At 36.6% G+C, this 26290-nt stretch overlaps 1 protein-coding gene and 1 long non-coding RNA gene across 5 annotated transcripts; both read right to left on the bottom strand.

Annotated features, from left to right (window-relative positions):
- Positions 1-681: 681 nt before the first annotated feature.
- LOC133317686 (helicase-like transcription factor CHR28) lies at positions 682-10438 on the bottom strand. Of its 2 annotated transcripts, none has more exons than XM_061519557.1 (12): positions 9993-10438; positions 8854-8932; positions 8161-8463; positions 6872-8025; positions 6419-6490; positions 5536-5613; positions 4566-5448; positions 4146-4276; positions 3764-3985; positions 2663-3286; positions 2239-2448; positions 682-1221 (listed from the first exon to the last, which is right to left on the bottom strand). In XM_061519557.1, exons 1-12 carry the CDS (start codon positions 10122-10124, stop codon positions 1117-1119), a joined length of 3993 nt encoding a protein of 1330 aa, XP_061375541.1. In that variant the 5' UTR covers positions 10125-10438; the 3' UTR covers positions 682-1116. The 2 variants fall into 2 exon arrangements, with proteins under 2 accessions (XP_061375541.1, XP_061375542.1); XM_061519558.1 differs by having other exon boundaries at positions 8854-8927; positions 9993-10140.
- A 1404-nt stretch (positions 10439-11842) lies between these two features.
- Positions 11843-16417, bottom strand: LOC133317730 (uncharacterized). Of its 3 annotated transcripts, XR_009752358.1 has the most exons (9): positions 16262-16417; positions 15851-15938; positions 15468-15764; positions 13763-14047; positions 13506-13637; positions 13358-13423; positions 12787-13230; positions 12293-12378; positions 11843-12193 (listed from the first exon to the last, which is right to left on the bottom strand). It is a non-coding gene; the product is annotated as an uncharacterized LOC133317730 (long non-coding RNA). The 3 variants fall into 3 exon arrangements; XR_009752357.1 differs by having other exon boundaries at positions 13358-13637; XR_009752359.1 differs by lacking the exon at positions 12787-13230.
- Between the last annotated feature and the right edge of the window lie 9873 nt (positions 16418-26290).

The following is a 26290-nucleotide window of genomic DNA, read 5'->3' as shown; positions in this document are numbered from 1 at the left end:
TCTAATTGTAATTAAAGCAAAATATTGGACATCTAACATCGAATTGAAAATCTCCGTACACTTTTTTCTTGGATAATAAGACTCTAGAAACTATATTATTAACATTTTTTAGTGTATCTTGCATAGTTAGTTTCGGGTCAATAAGGACCATAACAAAATTAAACCTAACAAGCTTCAATGACCAGCCCAGGTAAACTTGCAAACTTAACATCTTTTTGAGGTGCTAACTTGAGAAAATAATTCTATTAAACCATTTCGATGAAGTTCTTTATTTTATGGTTGTTAAGATGTTCTAGTTGGACTCGTGCTATGGAGAACACCTTGGGCCTGTAATAAAAGCCAATGTACAGAGTTATTTCCTCAGATACGGGGTACAAAGCCAACTTCCAAATCGAACAGTTTCAACAAGTTAACACTAGTTAGTATTTAATCAACCGATGGATTATTATACCTCGAGGATTTGAAGAATTTAAACAATTAAATGGTTCTCGAAAGCCATAAGTCCAACCCTGCGGCATCACCGGAGACCTTACATTCTCTTCGTCTCATTATAACATAGTAGCATATTCCTCCATATAAAACCAAAAAGAATAAAACTAAAAATCATGCCATACCAGTATCATAAATGTATGCACATACATACATAACTTCAACAGAAAGTTGACTTTCAAAAATGCCAAACCAAAATCACCATCCCCCCCAAACCTCTCGGATAGTCAAATATAATTATCATATCCTTCCAACGTTGCATTTAAAATTAAAAGAAACAAAATAGAGCGAGAAAGAATCGAAAGGGAAAAAGATACTATCTATATTATTTACAATGAGAACAACAATTTCTATGTTGCTGTCTATATGCTACTGCTCTCTGCAACCTATACAAATGTCAAAGACTAAACCAAAATTCCAAGGTATACGAATGAATAATCTCACTCTAACTATAAAGACAATTCACATAAACTTCATGTCAAGTGTCAACAGAGGTCATGTTAGAAAATTTTCTGCTTACTGTTTCTTCTGCTGCCACCAAAAAAGAACCTACAATGACGCCTGCTCCAGGGGAAAAAATTACCAATCCAAAAAATTAAAATTATATCTGTAAGGATGTATGTCTAATCACATCATAAACAAGTATTTTAAATCATCTACTGTAAGGCGACTTTGACGACCACCAGTTCCATCCTCGCCAAATGCAGATGAAACCATCTTTCGCTTCTTTTGCTGCAAGTGTACAGAAAAGAATAGATTTCCTGGCGTGAGCAACCATCAATATTGCATAGATACGAGTACTACACAGATAAATATTTTAGAAAATCAGGAACACATGTACAAATGTGTAATCAACAGAGAAGCAAGATAACCCAATGCCATGTAACTTTACGTACGGAAGCATCACTGAAAGGTAAACACTAGGAATATATTGTGCACCACACAAAGCTACACGTTTTGGAATGAAGTTACAAGTATAATTGGTTGAGTTCCATATTCTCCGTTAATTACTAGATTGTGTTCAGGATAATTGCAATTTATTTTTTTATCAATAAATTATATATATGAACAAATTTGATAGAAACGAATCATCTTCAACCACAAAATGTTACTTAAAAAAAAAAATTGTAAATTTTGCACCAGAAAAAATGTACATAATTTGTCCCTCAATAAATCATAGAGTAATGGAGTTAATAAACCAGTGATTGTCTTTATAACCATACCACCAGTCCACCATGCAGCCGATAAGAGTTCCATTGATTGAGAGTCCTTTCTATTTTCCTACTTAAATAAGTGTACACATTAAATCTGTTGAACTCAAAAGATGTGCCCAAGTACAGCACTCCCATCCAAGAATGAGTGTTATGCATAAAACCATACTACCATAAACCAATTATTCAGCAAACAACCCAATAAATAAAGGGAACCAGAGAAGGCTAAACAGAAAAATATTTCAAGCAGTTCAACCCAAAAGTCACCAAGTCACTGTATGAACTCATTGTGATCTAAGCATTTTGATAATATGCCATTGTCCAGTGAGTGTTCATGTATTCCAATCTCCTTCCAAGAACATCATTTTTGTCATTAAATTGTCCCTCAAAATAATGGTTTTAAGTCAATAGACCAACCATATAAAATTTTCAAATTATCTGCTACTATTAAGAGTGTCACCCTATTAACTACAACAATATAAAACCCACTTCCTCGACAAAAATGTAAAAAGAAGCTTTACAGGGCACAAAAAAATACCTGCAGAGCTAAAATACGGTCTTCAACTGTATCTCTCACAGTTAACCGCAAAACTGTAACAGGACGTGTCTGCCCAATTCGATGCGCTCTGTCTATTGCTTGATCTTCAGTTGTAGGATTCCACCATAGATCTAGCATAAGAACATGGCAGGCTGCCACCATGTTCAGACCAAGACTGGCAGCCTTCAAAGACATTATCATAACTGATACCTGCAAGACAACAGATCAAACTTTACAAATATTTTGAAGAAAGCAGAAATAGAAACAGATATTATAACTTAACGTAACTCACTCTCAATATTCACATAACAACAAAAACCAAACCCTTTTCCGACTAGGTGGGGTTGGCAATCACTCGGAATATTCATGACATGGGAAATCTAGAACTTAAGTTATTGGTATTAACTTCTATGACTTTACGAACCTCAGGGCGTGTGTTAAAATCTTTAACAGCTTTATCTCTTGCAATGACTGACATTGTTCCATCAAGTCTTCTATACTGAATTGAAGAATTCTTAAGACACACTTCAAGCAAATCTAGCATCCTGGTCCACTGAGAAAACACTATAGCTTTCTCCCCTACAGCACCAACTGCATCATTAGAGCTTCTCTCCACAAACACACTTTGATTCTCAGGACAATCATCAAAGGATTTCCCATTGTCAGCATTACAGGAGCTCCCATGGCATTCAGTACTTCCCCCCAAAAAGCTCTGCACAGAATTTTTTTTGGAAATATGGCATTGTGGTTTAGACAGTGAGAGCAACACCTCAAGTGCAGCCTTAATTTTTGAAGAATCAGATGGCTGAGCCTGAGAACATGGCTCAGATTCCACCACTTCAGAACTAGAGTAACCAGGCAAATTATCACAAGCATCGTCCGAAAGAGAACTGTTCAGCGTGGCTTTGGAAAACACTGAAGACATGCTTAGTCGAGTTTTGCAATTTGATACAGGGCACTGATTGTCATCACCAGTACGATGTTCGCAAATGCACTGATTACAGAAAACGTGACCACAGACTGAAACAACAGCATCTTCAGGAGGATCCTGAATGGAAATTAAGTGACAAGAATGTTAGAGAGAGATGTCAAGGAGGGGAAATATACTACGCAATATGATCAATGCTGATGATATGGTAATTATAGAATATAATTTCACTACTCTCAAGTCCACATCAGCTCCTGTTAAGCAAGAGGGTTAAAAAATAAATCCCAATCAACCTTCTACCTATCCTGGCAAACACCAAAAAGCAAAAACAAGTCTGTCTCCCTCACTTTTGGTCCACCCTCTAGTTTTCCACCACCCTTTTCAATTATTCCCACTCAAAGTAAATTTGCAAGAGTAGTAGTGTAGCCACAGTATTAGAAGAAACAGAAGAACAGCTAAGGTATTGATTTCTGAATAATTAGTGGAATATTGTGTTCTATCAAAAGCATTTTTCTCAACATAAAAATACCCATGCACACACGTGATGTCAACTGAATGCATATTAATTTACAAATAATAAAATATGGTCAAACATACATTACAGATACCACAGAGGGCCAAGGAAGCCTCTAAAAATTTTAAAAGCGATAATCGTTTTTCCTGAGGAAGCTTCTTTGCCATCTCAACTGAAGATTTCCAGAGAGTTTTAGAATTGTAATGCTTGACAAGCAGAGGGTGATCACAAGCTTGTCTAAGGCGCAGAAGCATCAATAAAATGTTGACATAGTTTTGCTTCACCGTTCCAGCATCAGCATATTCCTGTGACATGCATGCCAAAAAAGGACTTTAATACTACCAGGAGCAATCATCTTGATTTGGGATGGAATAAAACGCACAACCACATAAATAAATATAGAGATTTTGATTGTCCAAATCCTTCAAAACCTTTCTAATAATGAGTAAGGACACAAGACCATACCTGAAACTGTGCACGTGAATCAGCCTCTAGTCTGGAATAGAAATCACGTTCCTCCTGTGAAAAATCCACTTTTTTCAACTCTACAAATTTAGGTGGCAAGGAAATAATAGGTTCCCCATCAAGAAGTGTGCCTACAGAAAATGAACACCATTGCATGGTTAAAAACAAATTAAAACCTAATGCAAATGACAATCATTTAATTGAATGAACTCATGTATAATGAAATTGCTCAGAGTGAAATACTATTCAAACCCGTTCCCAATATGATTCCTACCACACAGATGGAGTATAGAATATAAAATTAAAGAGTGAATGATATTGGATTACAAAATGGACTATACTATTGGACATATAGGACAAACTAAGATAATAACTAACCTACTGAAATGATGATGTGAAATTCTTGCATGTAAATCTTACCTTTAGTCCGACGTAACATTATCGTTTTTAAGACAGCTTGTAGCTTTCTATAACCTTTTGATGGATTTCTGTTGATTGGAGTCTTAATTGTAGAACAAAATGATGTGTACACAGCATAAGGGTCATATCTTAGAAATCTAAAGTAGCTGTAGAGATCATCAATTGCATTTTGGATCGGAGTCCCCGACAGGCACCATCTACGCTTAGCTCGAAGACCCCAACAGGCTCTTGCAACTTGAGTTCTGTGATTCTTTATACTCTGGGCCTCATCCAGTACAACTCTAAACCAAGCCACCTTTGCAAGAGGACGAGCAACGGCCTCAAGCACTACGTTGTCATTTCCCTTCTTTCTACTTCTACTAGAACTGGAAGGGCATTTCCTTTTCCTACTTGGTACAGTATGATCTTCATAAATTCCTTTTTCACCATCATCTTTGTCAACCAGAGGCTGCTTAGGGACCTCCATGCCGACAATTGCATAAGTCGTCAGAACAACATCATACTTGGCAAGCTCATAAGGATCTTTTGTTCGATTGCTTCCATGGTACACTAGCACAGAGAGATTTGCTTTGCAGGTTACCTTATTATGCAACTCATCAGCCCATTGTCGCAGGACACTAGTTGGACAAACAATAAGGGTTCCAGCAGATGGCCTTCCCTTTGCATGCACCAACAAATTCAAGCTCTTGATTGGATTTTTACTAGACAAGTCCTGGCACATACTAGATTCTTTCTTCACTCCACCATTCTCAGGAAGCAGGTCATCATCCGCATCCAAATTCAAAGTTTCTAATTCACTTTTTTGAATATTGTTGCATGTATTAAGCAACTGAGGTCTTTCCTTTAATATTAAAGCAATGGTCGACACTGTTTTTCCAAGACCCTACAAGAGAATAATTTTCAAATCAATTAAGTCACAAGGAAATCACATACTTGTTGACATCGCAGATTAAAAGGGCAGGGCACTGACCTGATCATCTGCAAGAATTCCTCCGGAGCAGTATAAACTCGATGTTTCCTTCTGAACCATCCATGATAAAGCAATTCTCTGACCAAAAAAAACGCTATTAGTTGGATGAGCAGGTAATGAAGACATCTCAAAAGGAAGAATTGGGTTGAACTTTATAAAGAAAAATGACCGAATCAGGAGTGGAGTCAATAACACATCACACCACTTTACAGGATATTTAAAATGAAAGAAAATATCTGATGCAACAATATACTACCGTGGGGAAAAAACACCTTTGCTTGTCAGATAAAAGAATGGTTGAAATTTGGAATGAAATGATAATACACAAAGGAAAAATCTTTAAGCTAATGCCACCTTCCTACTTCCCTGTATTCAAAAACAAGGGTGTGCTAAAGCTAGCAGAAGTCACAACCAACTGAAGTCCAAAACAGTTCACTAATTATTAATACAATTTATTCATTCATTTACAAGATAAATCATTAAAATGTTCCTTTTTCTGTTTGACTAGCATATTCCAGACCCAGACACCAAGACCCTCATCCAGTTTGAGATTTGCTCTACAAGTAATATAAACCATTAAAAAGGCCCTCACCTAACACCTTAAGGTTTTGGGTTGAAATGGTTCTTTTCATGGTATCAGAACTTCAGTGACCACGAGGTCACGAGTTCAATTCTCACCGCCCACACTTTCTAGTGGAATTAAATAAACACCAAAAATTGGACCTGTGTAATATCCACGCTTCAAGCCCAAAGGCTTTGGGTGAGGGGTGTGTTAGAGAATGATATAAACCATTAAAAAGACCCTCACCTTAACACCTATAATAGCATTTTTAAAAGGAGAGAAAACATCAAAGAAATTGAAAGATCGAGCTAGCTAAGTAACCTGATGTCGTAAAAGAGGAACTGCCAGAAGTCCATCAGGTGGACTAACTTCTGACTTTGGCTGAGATAGATCCTGCAATGAATAGAAGTTAGTTCTCTTCAGTCTCAGACAGAGAGGACATTATGAACAAGTATATTACAATATGTCAAACATGGAAAAAGCTGAAAATATAGGCAAGAAAAAATAGCAATTACAACACCGTTCAAATTTTAAGACCCCAAACCCTACCCCAATAAAGGCCGTATCTTATGGAGAGGCCATATAAACAATTATATCCCAAAGCAAATGAGAAAACAATATTTCAAATCATTCATGCATTTCGTTCTCCATCAAATTTAATCAACCTACATTCCGCCAATAACTGTTTGAAATCATGACTGACACAAAAAGGGGGAACAAGGTATGTGCATGCACAAAAAATACTCCTACAACAGCCAATATAAAAGTGCCAACCTGCAATGCAGCTCGTAATATGTATTGCTCATCACGTGCCTTTGGCCTTGTGCCTCCCCCCATATAAGGCCGCGTATAACCACATCTAGAAGTCTGTGACATATTAAGGGAATTCCCAAGTTCTGCAGACCGACGCATTAGTGCAGGATGACTGATGTCTTCGATAATACAAACATCAGAGTCATCCTCAACATTGGATCTCTCACTACTTCCTTTTGAAAGTTGTGAATCAATACTATGTTGAATTGATTTGCCCTCTCCTTCACTCGTAACACAATTAAACTGCTTCTCACAAGCAATTGACGCCTGGGCATCGGATAAAGATTTGTCTACGGATTTTAAATTTGAATTTGCCATGTTTCCTAGAAATTTATCAGCAGTTCCATCCATAATATCTTGATAATAATTGGATTTCTCAGTCGCTATAACTGTATCACTATCCTCACGCTTGAAAAAATCATAACTCTGACATCCAACAGAACGGAAAATACCAGGTAATTGTTTCACATCTTGACCTGCATTGAGCTCAGCATCATCACTGTGAAAAGAATTTTGGTAAGGCATAATCAGTTCACCTCTTTCAGCTTTGAGATGTAATGATTGGCCTTCACTTGAAATATATGAAGCGCAAGTTGACAGTTCCACTGATGATTTGTCTTCTAAGAGAACATTACCAGGAAAAAAAGAAGGATATTTACTATCTTCTAACATGAATTGACCATCTTGAAAAGAAATCCCACCAGTAATGCTGGAATGCATGCCACTACTCACATGTGCTGTATTAGCAAAGAACTCCATTTTTGCCAGCTTCATGTTCCTCGTCATTTCTTCATTTTTAAATATTTGAGGATAAACACCGTTAGGCAAACAACCAGAGGTGTCAACAACAACAGATCTATCATCTGTACCCTGGTAACAGTCCAACGATGGATTGTATTCACTAAAATCACTAGGAACATTGGAACCTTGACAAATAGAAGAATCAGTTGAAGTTGCAACGTGCAAAGGTATATCAGTATCCACAAATGACATTTGAAAAGATGTACACGAGTCATTCTCCTGTTGCCCAGAAACTCCAACAATGTCTTTAAAAAAAGTTCCATAGTCTTCAAAATTTACATCAACATTCTCAACTATAGAGCTGTGTGAAGCATCTGCAAGCAGAAAAATGAATCAGACTGCTATCCAAGTTTCAGAGTTTCAGAAATGAATATGAACTAAAGTAAAGTTTTGAATAAAATAAATTCAAATGTCTTAGTCTATGATAACCCAGTGAAGATTTCACGTACGCTCAGATTCTACATCATCTCCCACATGCTTGATTTCGCTATCATTTTCACCCTTCCACAGACTCAGATTCAAATTATCTCCACAAACGGCTATGTTGTTTGAATTTGCTTCAGGGAAACTTGTGTCCACACTGTAAGCAGGTATCTCACATTTAGAAACTCCCCTCCTTTCTGTGTAGCAAATCTCATCACTTTCAACCACAGAGAACGAACCCCTGTAACCAACAGGAAAAGCATTTGGAGAAGACCAAGTCTGTGATGAAGGTCCTTGGTTTTCATGTTCATAGTCAAGCACGTAATTTCCTGCAGAATCAGATAAACCAATTGAGCCCTTGGTCCCAGAATCTGACCTATCTGAGCAGAATTGGGGACCGACTAAAACTGAACCCACTGAAGTCATACTCTTTTTTCTTTTTCTTTTTTGTTTTTTTTTTTTTTTGGGGGGGGGGGGGGGGGGGGGGGGGGGGGGGGGGGGGGGGGGGGGGGGGGGGGGGGGGGGGGGGGGGGGGTTCAAATACTTGAGACCCTAATAAATAGGCGATCTAGTGTAAAATATTAACAACTATACTACATATTACATCAAATATTCAGATTTAAATAAAGAAAATGTCTATTTCTCATTATTGACAGACCAATTACAGTCAACAAGGACAATGAGCAATGACAAGAAAAAGGCACAAAAAGTTTATATACCATTTTGAAGCAGAAAATTATCATGGATACCAGATTCACCAGGTGAAACGTTTTGCAATGAAGAATCCGCAGGTCTACTCTGCAACATGATGTCCAGAAAATTAATATAAAAGGTCATAGCACACATGGAATCTGGGAATTCAAAGAGGTATAATGGATTGGATTCAAGTTAGACAATCCTTTTAAAGATATGTTCAAACAAAATATTTAAAAAGATTTTATCATATTTTACGAGAACATGAAGCAACAGAAGTTGTGACTTCCCAGCCTCCATGCAAAATGTTAACCCTATTTCTGTATAAGAACCAACACAATAAACATGGGAAATAAGGAATGATACCACACAAACTAGTTATAAAATATCCTTCAACATTACGATAAGGAATTAAAAAATGAAAGATGCAGAAAACTGTAACAATTTTCTTCATACAAATGGTACAAAAAAAAAAGGCATACAAATGTTCTAACTTTAAATGCCGAACTTTTTAAATCATACACAATCCTATGACAAAGACTCTCTGACTCGTTAAGTCACCAGCAGCAGTAGTTCCATGGAATTGTTCATCTTTTAAATATCAAAGATGGTTCTGGGGATGCGGGATTTAAAACTCAGGACCATCCAATTTTAGTGAAACTAGGGGGCTAGACTGATATGTCATTGTCATTTCCCAGTGAAAATAACTTGCAGAAGAAAAATTGAATGGATAAACAAAAATTTTCTTTAAAATAATGGCATTCGGTGTTCTACTTTAAAAAATAAATAAATAAATCACTTCAAAGCAGCGTACTCAATGTCCAAACCTTGGCATGAATTAATGTTCCTGAAATTTTAACAGAGTTGTAAATCTAGTGGTGAATTGCTTACTTAATAAAGATAGAAGTAGATAATACGCAAATTAACCAATAGTTTCTCCTATCTTTCTTCTAAACCGAAAAAAGTGTAACAAAAATAACATTGCAAGTACCACCTCACACCCTACATAATCAATGAAGAAAAGCATACAACGACCACCGAAGCATTACAAAGGTTAAATACTTGAATTCCACCACCCGATCGGAATTCACAATAACCTCCACTCACAGCATTGCAAATTTGGGAAGACAAATTCCAGTTTTCAACGAAGAAGAAGAAGCCGTACCTCGGAAGGATCGCGATCCTCATCAAGAACGCTCATAACCGTATCGAAATCAATAAAGAGGTTATCGTTATCATCAGCGTCCCCGACGTCCGCCAACAGTCTCTGGTAGTCGAATACCTCATCCGCCATCATCACAGAGAACCTAACAAGCTCAAACGCGTCAAAACCCTAACTCGCTTTTTTCTGAAGCCCAAAACGAAAACCTTCGGTTCTGATTCTCGAAATCGAAGAGCAATTCGTACAATCGCATTCTCTGCAGAGAACGGTACAAAAAGGTAGAGGGCGTGCGGTGCGAGCTCTTGAAGAATCAACGGAGGTTTCTAAGAAGGTTCGTGATGCGATTTTTCTTCGTCCCTTATTCGAAGGGAAAAAGAGAAAAAAGATAGAGATAGAAAGAGAAAGAGAGGACAGAGTCGTACGTACATCATGGAGTACGTTTAAATAGGGTTTGGGGTTCGTTATTGGGTAGGAGGTGTGCATCTTAAGAAACCGTGCGCCTCTTCCATGATTGGGTTGATATCCTGAATCAAGTTGTAGTGCGCGCGCGCGGATAACGGAGAATGAATACGTCACGTCTCTACGACGCCGTATTTATTCCCATGCCTTTTCGGTTTCCTACACCACTTAAGTTACCTATTGTTGACCTTTGCTGTGACTGACAGCTACTTGGAGTTGGATTCCTCACGCGACCTGCCACTGCATGCCTGCGTTACAAAATAAAATAAAAATAAGTTTCAAACCTTCAATTTGCAATTTTCTAATCTTTCGGTTTTATTACGAAGATATGTTTCACACTGAATTTTACCTGAATTTTTAATTCCATTATTGTATATTAAAGAACATTTAGATTAGGGTAAAGATTATGGGATCTCACCTTAATTTGTGTTTTAGTAATTATTGATCATTTACTATTTTATTTTCAGTTTTTAATTTAAATTATAAGAATTAATAGAAGATATCTGAGTGATTAATTTTTAATATAAAATTGTTAATTGATTGCTTGTTGAGTATATTTTTATTATTTAAATATATTTGTACTTGGGAATGTTTTGATTATGAAAATGAGATATGAGACGGTATTTTGTAAATACATAATTATCTTGAATATATTAACTATTTCTTTCTTTTCCGATCGCCTGGAAAGAACAAAAGAAACATCTTGTTCTTTCTTCAACAATTTCTGATCTCTAGTGGACCTCTCAGTAGGATTCGACCCCAGATGACGTTCTGACCATCTGTCAGAGAAAAAAGAACGGTTGGCTCTGTATCAATGGAATCTCATCATCCATACATAACGAATTGGTGTGGTAGGGCGCCCTCAAGATATGTTTTCGGATACCGCTATACAATTACAACCTATCTTTGCTCAATGGATACAAAATACACTACAAAAAAATAGGTATTTTGTGGAGGTCATATTTATAAATTGTGGCGGTCTTTGACCCCCACAAAAGATATTAGTGGCATCCAAAGTAACCTCCAGTTTTGCATGCGCCACAACACATTTGTGGGGGTTTTGTGTGCAACGCCACAATTTCTTGGAATATTTTCTGGAGGTTCCAGACCCCCACATATGTTACATTTTCTAGAGGTTACAAACCCTTCAGACTCCCACAAATATTGCACTTTCTGGAGGTTCCAGACCCCCACAAATATTATATTTCTAGGGGTTTATTGACCCCCATAATATTTATTGTGATTCACTAATTAAACATTATTTAATAATTTATAATTTTATTTGTCAAAAAGCACACGCTAATTAAACTTTTATTAATCACACGTTAACGAAGAAAAAGCCAACAAAAGTCGTGATTCCTGTGCATATCTAGAAGACAAGAACTTGACACCTTTCATAGATATATTTTATTGAAACTGATTGTACAAATACACACATTAGTTTACCTCAATGTGGATAGAGGAAAGAAGCTTTTCAATATAAATAGACCAAAAATTGCCTCTAAAGTCATAGCCACATTAGTTTTTCTTACAAAGTAATGGGATCGACGAGGAGAATCATCAAACAGAAACATTCATGACAGGTCATTAGTGAATCAAAAATAATATAGGTTGCTTCCTCATTTAAGGAGAGTCTTCACAATTGAGTCCACATTGCGTTTCTTGAGGTCAGTATAGGACTGTCCGCAGCCAACAAACATGACTGGAGCTCCAAATATGTAAACCATTGAAAGTGCAGCTCCCACCTGACAAAAGGAAACATCGACAGACCAATAAATATTCATCAAGAAGACCCAAATGCTCAGCCAAAATTTCAACTCTTTACAATTTTAGAACTTGCATACCTTATCATCAATAATGTCAAATTTAGTGAACAAGATATCCCATCTATCAATCTGGGTGTAGGAGATGTTGAGAGGTCAGCTAATTTCTGCAACAAAATAGATCGGTTCAATAACTGTGATATAGGGAAAGCAAGAGACAAAAAAAGACAAACTCTAATGCCCAAGGCTTCCCGACTAGTTAGGGTTAGTGAGGGTCAATTGTATGCAACCTGTAGAAAATCAGAATTCAAACATGTTTCCGTTTTTTTTTCCTATTAATTAGGATTGATTAGTCATCGCTTAGTCATTCTTAGCGATTTTTCCTTGTATAAATACTCACTCGTGTAATTTATTCAATATCAATATACAGAAACTTCTTTTCAATATAGTATCAGAGCGGGTTCGTTCCTACCCTAATTCAAAGCTGAAATAACCATCCAAACACTTCCATCACCGTCAAACACCTCCTAAACACCTCCTTGAATCTGTCCAACACAGAAACCTAGTCTACTGACCTCTGATCAAGAAAGTGAGGTGACCATTCGACTCAGAAGGATCCGAAGAGTCGACCGCCACTGGACCCATCGCCGTCAACCGCCGCACGCGCCGTCACACGCGCCGTCAGCCTCCGGTGCGTGAGCTCCACGCGCCGCCTTCCCGACGTCTTTTTCCGCCGCGACTTGCACAGACTTTCTCGCCGGCTTCTCCCCTTCCTGTTCCAGAGGTCAGATCAAAAATTTAAAAAAACTTGATTTTTCATCCACGGTCAACCCTTCTTTATCTATTCATGGCTTCCCCAAAACACTCTTCCGCCTCCTCATCTGCCCCAAATTCTCAGTCCTCTGGAGACAACTTAGGTTTGCAGATCACCAATCACCGGTTGAACGGTAAGAATTTTCTACACAACCATACCCTTGTACTTTTGCAAAGTGACCATTTCTCAGACTCGAACCCATGACCTACCAGTTACAAGAAACAACCTTACAGATACTCTTAGGGTCGCCCTTATATAAAGAAAGCAGAAATAAAAACACATGACATATTTATGATGATCAAGCAGTAAAAAAGGGGAAGAAATGCCCTTACTTGAAAAGGGTTTCAACAGATTTGGATGGACCAGCAAATAACCTTACGGATACTCTTAGGGTCGCCCTTATATAAAGAAAGCAGAAATAAAAACACAGGACATATTTATGATGATCGAGCAGTAAAAAAGGGGAAGAAATGCCCTTACTTGAAAAGGGTTTCAGCAGATTTGGATGGACCAGCAAATACAAATTTGCTCTTTGTCCTTTTCCTCTGTGTCAGGAAAGCACTGATCATCCTAGAAAAGGCAAGGTACCACCAAGGAACATTGACAAAATATCTGCGGAAACAAAAACCAAGAAATCACTTTTGAGAATACAAAGTTGCCAAAATTCCATCATCAAAATTAGAGTACAAGAAAATTGAAAAGGGGGTTAAGTTAGAAATAAGGGAACAAGTATGAACCTGCTTGGCAACGAACTCAGGGTAGTTATCCTGAAGCAATTGAAGGGCCTGATTGGTAGCCTGCCTCAGCTCCCTCTTGCCAAGTCCAGGAGAATTTCTAAGATCATTGACCTGGACAATGGTAGAGATACCAGTTGGACTGTATTCAAGATTTCTTACTTTCTTCTCCACCTGATGAACTTGTTGCGCTTCTCCTCATCAGAAAAGGTGTTGTTATACACCTTGGAGTTAAAATACGAACAAGTGCTTCTTCCATTGCCGCCTACATTCATGTCAATAGAACGCCTACATCAAATGTTAATAGGGTTAGGTGATAGAAACAAACATGCACACAACATATTTATTACCTTCCTTTCTCACAAATGCTGTTATAAAATTTTGAAAAAAGTGGGAAGGAAAATTATTAAAGGAATATATTGTCTTCTTTGTATCGTATCATTTAGATTTTTTAACCCTTAAAGAAAGAGCAAAATTCAAAATCAATTTTCTCAGTGACAATTTTATTTTTATAAAGTCAAGTGTACCATACATCACCCTGCGGATTGTAAAACACTGTATATGGAAAGATAATGAGAAGGATATAATAGTAGGAAATGCAATTTGGTTATAACTTTAGGTAAATTTGAATGGCAAATAAGAATTTGAGCATAAAAATTGGGAGAAACTTCCAAATGTATGACTTCCTAAAATTTTGACGGACAATTGAAAACCCATGATCCAATTTAATCCATTTAGCACACGGATAACAAAATATGAATACAATTTTGGTTAATATGTAATATATAAAACAGACAATGCTATTGAAACTTGAAATAATATCTGATTCATAAGGGGCTGCTTCCATAAAGACCCCGGAAGAAGCAAGCTTCCCCAAGATTGAATTATCCCTCAAAATCATACTTTATTGCATGATCCCCACTTCACCAAAACCCAAATCAAGTCAAAGTTGCTCCAAACCTATAGGTGCTACTGCTGCCATCAACCAATAGCAAGAAATACTCACTTTCAAGAGCCTAACCACTATAATCTTCATTCTTCATATTCATGCTACATTAAGAAGTATATTTTAAACAGAGCATGAAAAAAGTTAACTATTTATTCAAGTGTAGGCTACTGCATACAGTGAAAAAAAATGCAAGTACTTGCACTGATTAATATGATATAATAGCAAAAATTATATCATAGGCTCTAAATTGGAAGACAGAATTAGACTGCAAATCTATTTGATAGAATAGTTGTAAGGATTAATATGATATACCAAGAACCTTTTTGATGTGTAGTATATCTCGATAAATGTGATCCCCAACATACAAAATCTACATATAAAGCGTTTAGATTTTTAGAGGAAGCTTCAGTATAGCTAAAACAACATAAGGAAGGACCAAAGTAAACAGTTGGAAAGTCTCTTAATTCCATGCACCAGAATTTGTGCATTAAAGAAATCAAAGGGTCATAATTTGACAATATATGGGAATATTCACATTAGGTAGAATAATGAAGCCAAACAAATATAACTAGGCGTATACACTAAGAGAAGAACATCAGAGATGTAAGAAATGTAAGAAGAACAACACAATAATGATCCAGGTCCACAGAACACTGCAAAAAAATATACAGTTTCCTGCCTCGGATCACTTTCTTCAAGTAAGAAATGTAAGAAGCTAATGATCTAATATGGAGCAATTGGTTATTTGAAGAAACTTACAGAGATGGACATTCCAGTAGCTAAAAAGCTACATGAGCGATTGGAAAGAGGGAAACTGAGAAGTTTATTTAGCCGAGGTGAAGCCTCATACCCAACCCAATCCTCATGCACTACTATTTGTGCGCTAATATCAGTTATTGTTTGTTGCCATTTTGTGCTCTTAGGAAGCTAATGTTAGTGCCATCATAGATCTGTTGATTTCGAGCTATCTCTGGCAGGAGATTTCCTGAGACATTCTAACGGAAATTTCGTCAAACAGTTGATGTGCAAAAATAGAGCCAGCCTCCAAAGCAAAATCTTACCAAGGGAAAATGGAAGTTGAATTCAGTAGTGAGTAGAGAACAAAGAAAGTGGCGATGGCTTTGAATTTAGAAGTAACAAACCTTTCTCCAAGCATATCGTGATCAAAACAAAAGGTTTTGAATTGCAACTTCAACAAAGTCACGATCGCAGCGACTAAGACGTACCAAGCTTGAACCGAAGAAAATAGGAACAAGAAAGCATTAGAAATTAATCTGAGCTCTGAAGCTTCACTTATAACAGTTTAAGAATTAGGAAAGCTAACAAAAACTGGAAACACAACGTGGCGGTCTCTGAAAACGCCACAATATACATAATTAGTGGAGGTTTTATTAATCTCCAGAAAATAACCTCCACAAATAGCATATTTTTTTGTAGTGATACACACACCTTAGCGCCAGGCACAACTGCCCCTGGTGCAACAACAAGCACCAGTTTGACTTGGGGGGGGGGTGGTGATTTAGTGGCAGTAGGCGGCAAAGTTGCTTTGTTACCTATTCCATTAGGAACTGCGGATTTTTTGGTCCATCATATTCATGCATTTACAATTCATGTGACGGTATTGATACTACTAAAGGGTGTTCTATTTGCTCGTAGCTCGCGATTGATACCGGATAAAGCAAATCTTGGTTTTCGTTTCCCTTGTGATGGACCCGGAAGAGGGGGGACATGTCAAGTCGTAGCTTAGAATGTACATGTAGGAGTGTTAACGCATCGAGTCGAGTCGAGCTTTACTCTTAAAATGTTAAGTCTGTGTTTAAATGTGTCAACCTGATCAAGCCTGTTACCTGTTATAAATATAATTATTGGCCTGTGACCTGGTTATTTACAAAAAAAGTAAAGTCTGACTTAGCCTGTTAGCCTGTTTTAAAATAACGACAATAAAAATTAATCCAAACATAATATATAATCAACAATACTAGTAATTCCATAAATATTCATAAATTCAAGGTATATCCAAACAGCATAATATAGAACAAAATCATTCAAAAACTCTGTTTAACCAATAAAATTGGATGAAATGGATTGAGGAGAAAGAGAAGGCTATTACAAGTAGTATAAAAAAATAATAATAATATAATATGCCGGCCTGAGAGGCTCTAAGGCCGAGCTTTTGAATTAGAGCCTGAGAACTTTTCATTAAACGAGCTTTTATACAAGTTCAAGTCTGGTGCCAACAACCAATTTTAGACATGTAAGCTCAGGTCTTCACGAGCCGAGCCAAAGGCCCCTGGCTCATTTAGCACCCCTAGGAGCAAGTCAAGGATAAAAATATCTAAACTCATCCCAAATGTGGCGTGTAAGGATTAAATCGAAGCTCTTTCATTTTCACTTACACGGATCTTTTACTACTAATTAAGTTACCACAATTTGGCAGAATTCACATTTTTATTGGTGAAATAGAAGTTGACCTTTTCTTTTAATTGGTTAATGAATTGTGTTATGGGCCTATATAAGAAGCCTATGATATAACTGAAGGAAATTAATAATGGGAAATAGAAAGGGAAAATTAATAATGGACAATAGAAAGAGGAAATTAATATAACTAAAAATCTAATATATTAATCTTAATACGACAGCAATGAAATTGGATATAAGTTTATTAAGAATGCATCAAAGGTTCAGAATTTTATTATCCAAAGATAAATCTTTTAAACAAGAGATAAAATCTATAACTATGGACACTTATTACTATTATACTTTCGCTGTACACATACTACTATACAATTAGCTGACAAAAGATAATCCAGAAAGGATGGAGGATAGATGATGACGTCCAAGTGAGTAGGTGATAACTCAATTTTGGCAAGGAAAAAAAAGTAATACATATATTGAATTTAGGATGTGGTTTGTTAAAAATATTTTCTTGTTTATAAATATTTATAAAGCTAAGTGAAGAAAGAAATACCATCCACCGACTTTTATCAAGGTAGTGAACCGTCGTTTTCCCATTAAGATTCCAAAACTTTGGCATGTCTTACACGTTTTGCTTCGCATCTTGTCAATTGTTTGAAATATTCATGAAAACAACACGAGCTAATTGAATAGTGTAAAAAAAACACTATAATTAAATAGAAACCAGATTTAATTTGATTACAATTATTAACTTGTATGTACTACCCTTGGAAGCATTGATTGTATTTTTTAAGACGATTTTGAGGTTTTGGTATGGTAGTCAGCTGAGGACAGGACGAGTTATGATAGTTTCCACCATATATACAATTGAAAAATGTGGTGTGTGATCTACTAGGCTTGTTGAGAGGAGAAGATTATATGAATGCAATTTCATGACAATGCATGCTGGTGTTTTAATATGTGGAGAAGTGGAGAAATTGTTTAATAATGGAGATTAGTATCTCCAGCTTCGAGTTATATATACAAGTGTAGGTGCTACTTACCTTATTTTCCCACTTGTAACTCAGTAGTTGTTTCCAGGAAGACCAATGACGTGTGACAGATGTTAACCGCGTTCGTATCTGGGGGATTCAGTAGCTATTTAGTTTGGGCATCAGTTTTAAATGGTGCAAGACAATGAAAATGTAATATAAGATACACATGTCACAGGAAATTTTGGATGTCACTGTCATATTTTGTCATTCTGGAACACATTCTAGTGGGATTTCTGGAACAAATTTTCTTCAGCGACAACAGAAATACATTTGCTAATAACTAAATGTTTTACATTAAACATAGGGCTTAACATCTCTCTTGTTGCACGAGATATTGAAATTTTCTAGGAGAAACAAAATTTGGTGGAACCCACAAACTTTTGAAAATAAAAAAAATAAAAAATAAAAGCACGAAATTCGAGCTAACACAACAGGAGAAGTGCACTTAACCATATGGCTAAGGTGTAAGATAAAACATGATTTTTCCACTAATTCCGCAGCCCCTTTTATCTTGATAATGTACACAGTTCAATTATTCTCTTTGTTAGTTAGGTTTGAAGGCCGGTCTAATTTTAAAAATAGGAATAATATCTATCCTTTTAAAGGATATAAATTTATATCTTTTTAGATCTTAATCGTTGATTTTCGTCCATCAACGGTTATAATTTATTGGATTAAAATTATTAATCAATTAATAATAAATTTGACCCATTAAGTTTGGCCCAATATATTATAACTGTTGATGTACGGAAATCAACGGTTAGGATCTAAAAGTATAGACTTATATCCTTTAAAAGTATAGATATTTTTCCCTTAAAAAATATGACTTTATTATATGGGTTTTATAATTCTCATTCAGCATGAGAATTTAAATCTTCATACACACCCTTAGATTTTCGTGCTAATGTGAGTCTTAGGGGTACTAAACAAACCACAGGACTTTGGCTCGGCTCGTGAAAGCATGAACTTACATGTCTAAAATTAGTTGTTGGCACCAAGCTTGAACTTGTATAAAAGCTCGTTTCATAAAAAGGCCTCAGGCTCCAATTCAAAAGCTCAGCCTTAGAGCCTCTCAAGCTGGCCTAATATATTATTTTTAATTTATATTTTATATTTTTTATACTACTTGTAATAACCTTCTCTTTCTTCTCAATCAATTTCACCTTATTTTATTGGCTAAACAGACTTTTTGAATGATTTTGTTCAATATTATGTTGTTTGGATATACATTGAATTTATTAATATTTAAGAAATTACTAGTATTGTTGATTGTATATTCGGTTTAGATAAATTTTTCTTGTCTTATTTTCTAAAACATGCTAAATCAGACTTTTATTTTTTGTAAATAAGTTAGACTACAAGTCGATAATTATATTGGCTTGGTCGGGCTGACATATTTAAACACATGCTTAGTCTTGGCTCGGCCCATTAACATCCCTAGTGGGTCTTACAAATAATTTTTCTAACATATAGATCTCACATGCTATTTGTCTCTATAACATAAGATTTCAATTCTCATATAACTTGAGAATTATAAAACCCTTATTATATACATAAAAACATATATCTGTTTTTAAGAAAATAAACCACGTGCAACTTAATTCTTGATATTCATATATAAAAAATTAAGAAAAAATGTTTGTCATTTTTAATGACATAAAGTTATGTCATTTTAAGAGAGATAGACACATTAATTTTTTTTCCACAATTTAAATTAAAAAAAAAATTACCCATTTTCTCTCTCCTATGATTTTCATTTGTTGTGTCTATCTCTCTATTAAAATGACATAACTTATGTCATTTAAAATGACAAACACCAAACCCATAAAATTAATAGCTATCTCGTGTGTGTTTCTAAATTTAGGTTAAATTTAAAAAAAAAATTAAATAAAAATATTCAATAAACATTTAAAATTATAAAAGATGTATACATGATTAATTTAAGGAAAATCTATAAGTTATTGATTAAAGGAGAAAAATCAAAATTGCAAAGAACATATACATCACTAACTGAAATTAAGGTTATGGATTTAAAATTTGAAATAAAAGAAGTTAATACTTAATTGTTTTTGACTTAATGAATATGTTTCAAATATAAAATAATTTATTTTATTATTTCTTGTGCAAATTATTACGTTAATTAATAACATTAATAAAGTCAATCTCATAAAATCAAGGGGCATTCCTCACGTTAGCTTAACATATTTAAAAATGAAAGGAAATAACCAAAGTTTAACAAGAGAATGAAAAAAGGGCAGTTTTCTTTTTCACGCATAAAATCAATTTTCATGGCATATATTTTATATAATTTTACTATATATATAATTTTATAAATAATAAGTTCACATCATTGTTATTAAAATATTAAGTATCCATGAAATTTATAATTAATAACATAATTAATTATATCTTAAATAATATGACAGTTACCAGAAGCTTAATCCTCAGCTTTAAGATTGGTGAGCGATGAGTGAGAGAGAGAAAGGTGATCATGGGAAGAATCCTGGCAAATCAAGTGAAGAACTTGACATTCTTCAAAGAAGTAATAAGAGGAATAAAGGTGAGGGAGATCAGTTTTCAAATGATGTATCTATGATACCTAGACATGAAGGTTGGATGGAAGATGAGAATGGCCAACGTTCAACCTGGAGGGAAATTCTGATGCGTCATAATGGAGAAGATGATGAATGGGAAGGAGAGGCGTCTGCCGAGGAAGACTTAGATGGGGAGGAACCTGCTGAGGAAGAGGATGTCAACCATGGAGGAATTAAGATGTGGGAGGAAGATGATGGGCGTACTTATTTTAGTTGCACCAAAAGAGCAAGGAAGAGAATGAGGAAACCTTGGGAGAAAGCTCTGATTGTTAAACTCCTTGGGAAGAAAATTGGGGTGGAGTTTATGAAGAAAAAAATAAATGTCTTATGGGCTAGAAAAGGCAAAATCAATGTCACTGATATTGGTAATGACTTTTTCGTAGTCCAGTTTAGTGAGAAGGATGATCTCAATTTTGCGTTGAACGGTGGTCCATGGATTGTTTTGGGTCATTATTTATCGTTGAGGAAGTGGGAACCAACTTTCATACCTAATAATGCTGGAATTGCTAAGATTGCTGCTTGGATTCGTCTACCGGATATTCCCATTGAATTCTATGATGAAGCTTTTTTTAGAAGGATTGGAAACTGGTTAGGCAAGATGATCAAGGTAGACAGCAATACAAATGCTCATGTAAGAGGACGGTTTGCAAGAATATGTGTGGAACTGGACCTATCTCAGCCATTAAAGGGTGATTATGTGCTGGAAGGATTTACCAAACAAATTGAGTATGAAGGATTAGGGCTCATTTGTTTTGGTTGTGGGAAATATGGACATAGCACCGAGAATTGTTCAGCTGCTCCAAAGCAACGCAGTTCATCCGATATTCATAATGACGATCAAATTCATCAAGAGGAACCTGACAACTCAGAATTCCATCGAAGCAAAGGATTGGGACCTTGGATGGTTGTTAACCGTCAACGCAGGAGCCGGCAACCTCCTCAGACGGCCGGTGCAGTCCAGCCAGGCGCTGGTTCAAAAAAGTTACAAAGGAATAATGATAAGGGAGTTATGACCAGCGATAATCATGGAGATAATCATGGTGATAAGAGAGTTATGACCAGCGATAATCATGGTAATCATGGTAATAAGGGAGTTATGACCAGCGATAATCATGGTAATCATGGTAATAAGGGAGTTATGACCAGCGATAATCATGGAGATAATCATGGTGATAAGGAGGAAATTACGCAATCACGGTTTGCAATCTTAACAGCTGGACCTATTAATGATGAGGATCATAATCAAATAATTAATTCTGTTACTCCTCATATGGGGGCCCCTCAGTTTGAAATTCCTCAGAAAATATGGACTAAATCCAAAAAGTCCAAAGATACCCCTAGGACTAAATCAACGGTTCCTACTATGCATGCGGCTCATTCTTCAAGCACGGGTAAGAGGTGTCCAGTCCAGAGTGAAAATCGTGAAGATCATACTCCCGTTCCACCATCTCCATCAATTGCTACTCCCATGGCGGTTAGTCCTATGCAAGCAAATCAACATGATCAGGAAAATGGGATGAAAGCAGATAGCACTTTGAACCAGAATCAAGAGCAGTTATATGACACATTTCATAAAACTGGTCCTGATATATCAGTTGACAACAGCAGCGACATCCAAAATCCTGAAACCTCAACCATCTCTACGTGCATGGAGGTGGACAGAGTTCACCAGGAAGATATTTCAAGAATGAAGGATGCAAGAACCTTGGAGTCTTGCGTTCAACATAGTTTTTAATGAATTTATTCTTCTGGAACTGTAGGGGAGCAGTGAAACCCCAGTTTCAAAAATCGCTTTTTCTGTTTACTAGGAAATATAAGCCTAGTATTGTAGTGATTCTAGAACCTCGGTGTAGTGGTCAAAAAGCTTCTGACATTATCCGAAAATCTGGGTTTAAGCATGCTTTTGTTCAAGAGGCAGAAGGTTACTCAGGGGGTATTTGGATCCTCTGGAATGATGAGACTGGTCTCGTTGAAATTGTTAATCACACAAAACAGTTTGTTCATTTTAAAGTTCAGAATTTTCATGTTCCTTCCTTTTCTTGCACGGCAGTTTATGCGAGTCCTAGGGAAGAAAATAGAAAGGAGCTATGGGATGATCTGCTAAACATTAGTCTCCATTGTAATGGGCCGTGGTTGGTGGCTGGGGATTTTAATGAAATAGCAAATCGGGATGAGAAGAAAGGTGGCTGTAGAGTTAACTTAAACAGATGTTCCAATTTTGCAAATGTTCTTCATAATTGCAAGCTGCTGGATCTTGGAGGATCAGGTCCTTGGTTTACATGGAAGGGTCCGAAGTTTCTTCATCTTGATCGTGTTTTTAAGAGGCTGGACCGAGCCTGTGCTAATGCAAGTTGGAAGACTACCTTTACTGATGCTGGCGTTAAGGTACTTCCACGGATTTATTCTGATCATAGTCCCATTTTGGTCTACTTGTCTAACTTGGACACAGGTTGGAAAAATCGTCCCTTTCGCTTTGAGATTGCTTGGATGGAGCATTATAACTTTACTCAGTTTCTGGCTAGGAGCTGGAATGTTGTGAAAGACACTAGAACGAATCTGCATGATCTGACTCCAAATTTAAAAAGATGGAACAAGATAGTCTTTGGCAACATTTTCAATAGGAAGACTAACCTATTGCATAGTATTGCAGAAATTCAGAATCATGTTGATTATCATACCAACTTATCTCTCCAATCTAGAGAAAAGGAGGTTAGGAAGGACCTTGATGCGGTTCTCATACAAGAAGAGATCTTATGGTTTCAAAAAGCCAGGGTGAAATGGATAAATGATGGGGATAGAAACACCAAATTCTATCACATTAAAACAGCTACTCGAAGAAGTTCGAATAGGATTCTTGAGTTAAAAAATTCTGATGGGATTTGGGTGAAGGAAGCTAGACAACTTCATCAATTGGTAACAGATTTCTATAGCAACTTGTTTAGTGAGGAAGTCCTTAATCGAGATTGGGTGAAATCAAAGACTACTTGGCCCCTTCTGCACGATGATCTGCTATCTAATCTGACTCGTAATCTTTCGGATGACGAAATTTCAAAAGCTGTTTTTAGTATCAATGGGTCAAAAGCTCTAGGGGAAGATGGTTTTCCAGCTGCCTTTTTTCATAAGAATTGGAGTCTTATTAAGACTAATGTTATTAAGGATGTTAACATGATGTTTCAGAATCCCAATCTGATTCACCTTGTGAACTCGACTCTTCTGGTCCTCATTCCAAAAGTAAAGAGACCTGAAAGTGCTAAGCAGCTCAGACCAATCTCTTTGTGCAATGTCATTTATAAAATCCTCAGTAAAATTCTGGTTAACAGAATGAAGCCCCTAATGGAAGAGATGGTGTCTCCCTTCCAAGCTAGTTTTGTTCCTAAACGACATATCCAGGACAACATCATCATCACCCAAGAGCTGATCCATTCAATGCGTAGAATGAGAGGAAGAAAATGTTTCATGGCAATTAAAATCGACTTGGAAAAGGCTTATGATATGTTAAATTGGGAGTTTGTTCGTAAAATTTTGGATGAAATTCAAATCCCACACTGGTTCACAAATATTATAATGAATTGTATCAACTCTGATAAGGTCTCAGTGCTTTGGAATGGAGCCATTGCAGGTGATTTCCTTCCTTCAAGAGGAGTTCGTCAGGGTGATCCTTTATCTCCCTACATTTTTGTTCTAGCCATGGAAAAATTGTCTCATCTCATTCAAGATGCGGTTGACAATAAGAGATGGAAGCCAATCTCCGTGGGATCAAAAGGTCCTAAGATAGCCCATCTGATGTTTGCTGATGATTTGATGTTGTTTGCAGAAGCTTCTCTAGATCAAATCAAAGTTATAGTGGATTGCTTGGAGACTTTTAGTTCAATGTCTGGCCTAAAGGTTAGTATTCCGAAATCTAGTATTTTTTTCTCGAAAAATACAGATGCTCACATTGCAGATGATATCACAAATGTGTGTGGCTTCAAGCAAACTCACAATATAGGGAGATATCTTGGGTCAATGATGAAACATGGTCGAGTAACCAAAGACCATTATGCTGATGTTGTTGCAAGAATTAGGCACAAGTTATCTGGTTGGAGTAACCAGGTCTTATCTTTTGCCGGTCGAATTACACTTTCCAACTCCGTTATTTCAGCAACTCCTATATTTCAAATGCAACACAGTCTGCTTCCTGTAGCCATTTGTGATGAAATAGAGAAGTTGCAGCGTGCCTTTATTTGGGGTGATAAAAATGGTCAACGGAGATCTCATCTGGTTGCATGGGATAATATTTGCAAGCCTAAGAGCATGGGTGGCTTAGGGGTGATTAACTTTCGTGTCCAAAATATGGCTTTCTTTCACAAGCTTGCATGGACGATACTTACTTCGCCCGATTCGTTGTGGGTTCGAGTTGTAACAAGTAAATATAAGAGAGGTTTGGATCTTCGGAGGGAAGTAAATCATAAAGCATATGACTCATACTTCTGGAAAAATCTGTGTAGTGTTTGGCCATCTTTTCTTCAAGCAATGCAATGGGAGATTGGAGACGGTAATGATGCATTATTTTGGACAGACAATTGGTTGGGTTTAACTGAGTGTCTTGCCTCTCTGGCTACTCGTACTCCAACTGGTTTGGAGTTGAATCTCCCTGTTAGTGCCTTTGTGAACAACAATTCTGGTCAATGGAACTTTCCCTATATTCGTCAATATCTCAATGATCAAGCTGTTGCAAGGATCCAAGCTGCTCTCATTCCTAGCGCATCGGATGGAAATGACCGCATTATTTGGAGAAATCAAAAGGTTGGCTGCTCTTTAGTTAAAACCGCGTATTATAACATGCTTGGTTTCCCTCTCATGCCGTTGAAAAATTCTTGGACTACCATATGGAAATGGCATGGGCCTCAACGTGTTAAATCTTGTATGTGGATCATAATGCATGGCCGCCTTCTTACTAAAGACCGCACATCTAGATGGAGTGGGGAATCTGGTCATTGTAAAATATGTCCTGGTGAGTTGGAAACAAACCTCCATGTTCTAAGAGATTGTAAGCATGCTAGAAGTGTTTGGAATTCTCTGGTTTCAGCTAATCGGCAAAGCTTATTCTACAGCTTGGATCTTAGAGATTGGGTTGAAAATAATATCTCAAAAGCTTGGAATCAAAGTAATTCAGATGATTGGCGTGATGTCTTTTTTATCTCTTGTTGGTTCATTTGGGGATGGAGGAACAAAAGTGTCCATGATACTAACTTCAAGCATCCAACCCATGGAACGCACATAATTGCTATGTATATAGAGGAAGTTCGTAACTGCATGGGTAGGAAGGCTATGGTTACTACTAGCATTCATCCAACTCGTATGAGTTTATGGAAACCTCCAAGGTTAAATTGGGTGAAGATTAATATTGATGGGGCAGTTAAAAGGAATACTGAGGTGGCTGCTTGTGGTGGGATTATCAGATCTGATGATGGCTCTTGGTTGGGAGGCTTTGAGTATCATATTGGTGCTTGCACTCCTTTAATGGCGGAGCTTTGGGGAACTCTAAAAGGTCTGGAAT

This window comes from Gastrolobium bilobum, unplaced genomic scaffold (assembly GCF_033153095.1).
Source record: "Gastrolobium bilobum isolate Gb01-03AN ecotype WA unplaced genomic scaffold, APGP_CSIRO_Gbil_v1 utg13468, whole genome shotgun sequence".
Lineage (NCBI taxonomy): Eukaryota > Viridiplantae > Streptophyta > Magnoliopsida > Fabales > Fabaceae > Gastrolobium > Gastrolobium bilobum.
Note: the sequence above shows the minus strand (reverse complement) of the source record. Positions and strands in the feature narration are given on the sequence as shown.

Excerpts from the sequence above, each read along its gene's own strand:
- LOC133317686 (XM_061519557.1), bottom strand. The coding sequence starts at position 10,124 with ATGATGGCGGATGAGGTATTCGACTACCAGAGACTGTTGGCGGACGTC. Across the intron at positions 5,614-6,418 it reads TTCCTCTTTTACGACATCAG|AGAATTGCTTTATCATGGAT; the intron begins GTTACTTAGCTA and ends TTTTTTGGTCAG. Across the intron at positions 3,986-4,145 it reads ATTCACGTGCACAGTTTCAG|GAATATGCTGATGCTGGAAC; the intron begins GTATGGTCTTGT and ends TGCATGTCACAG.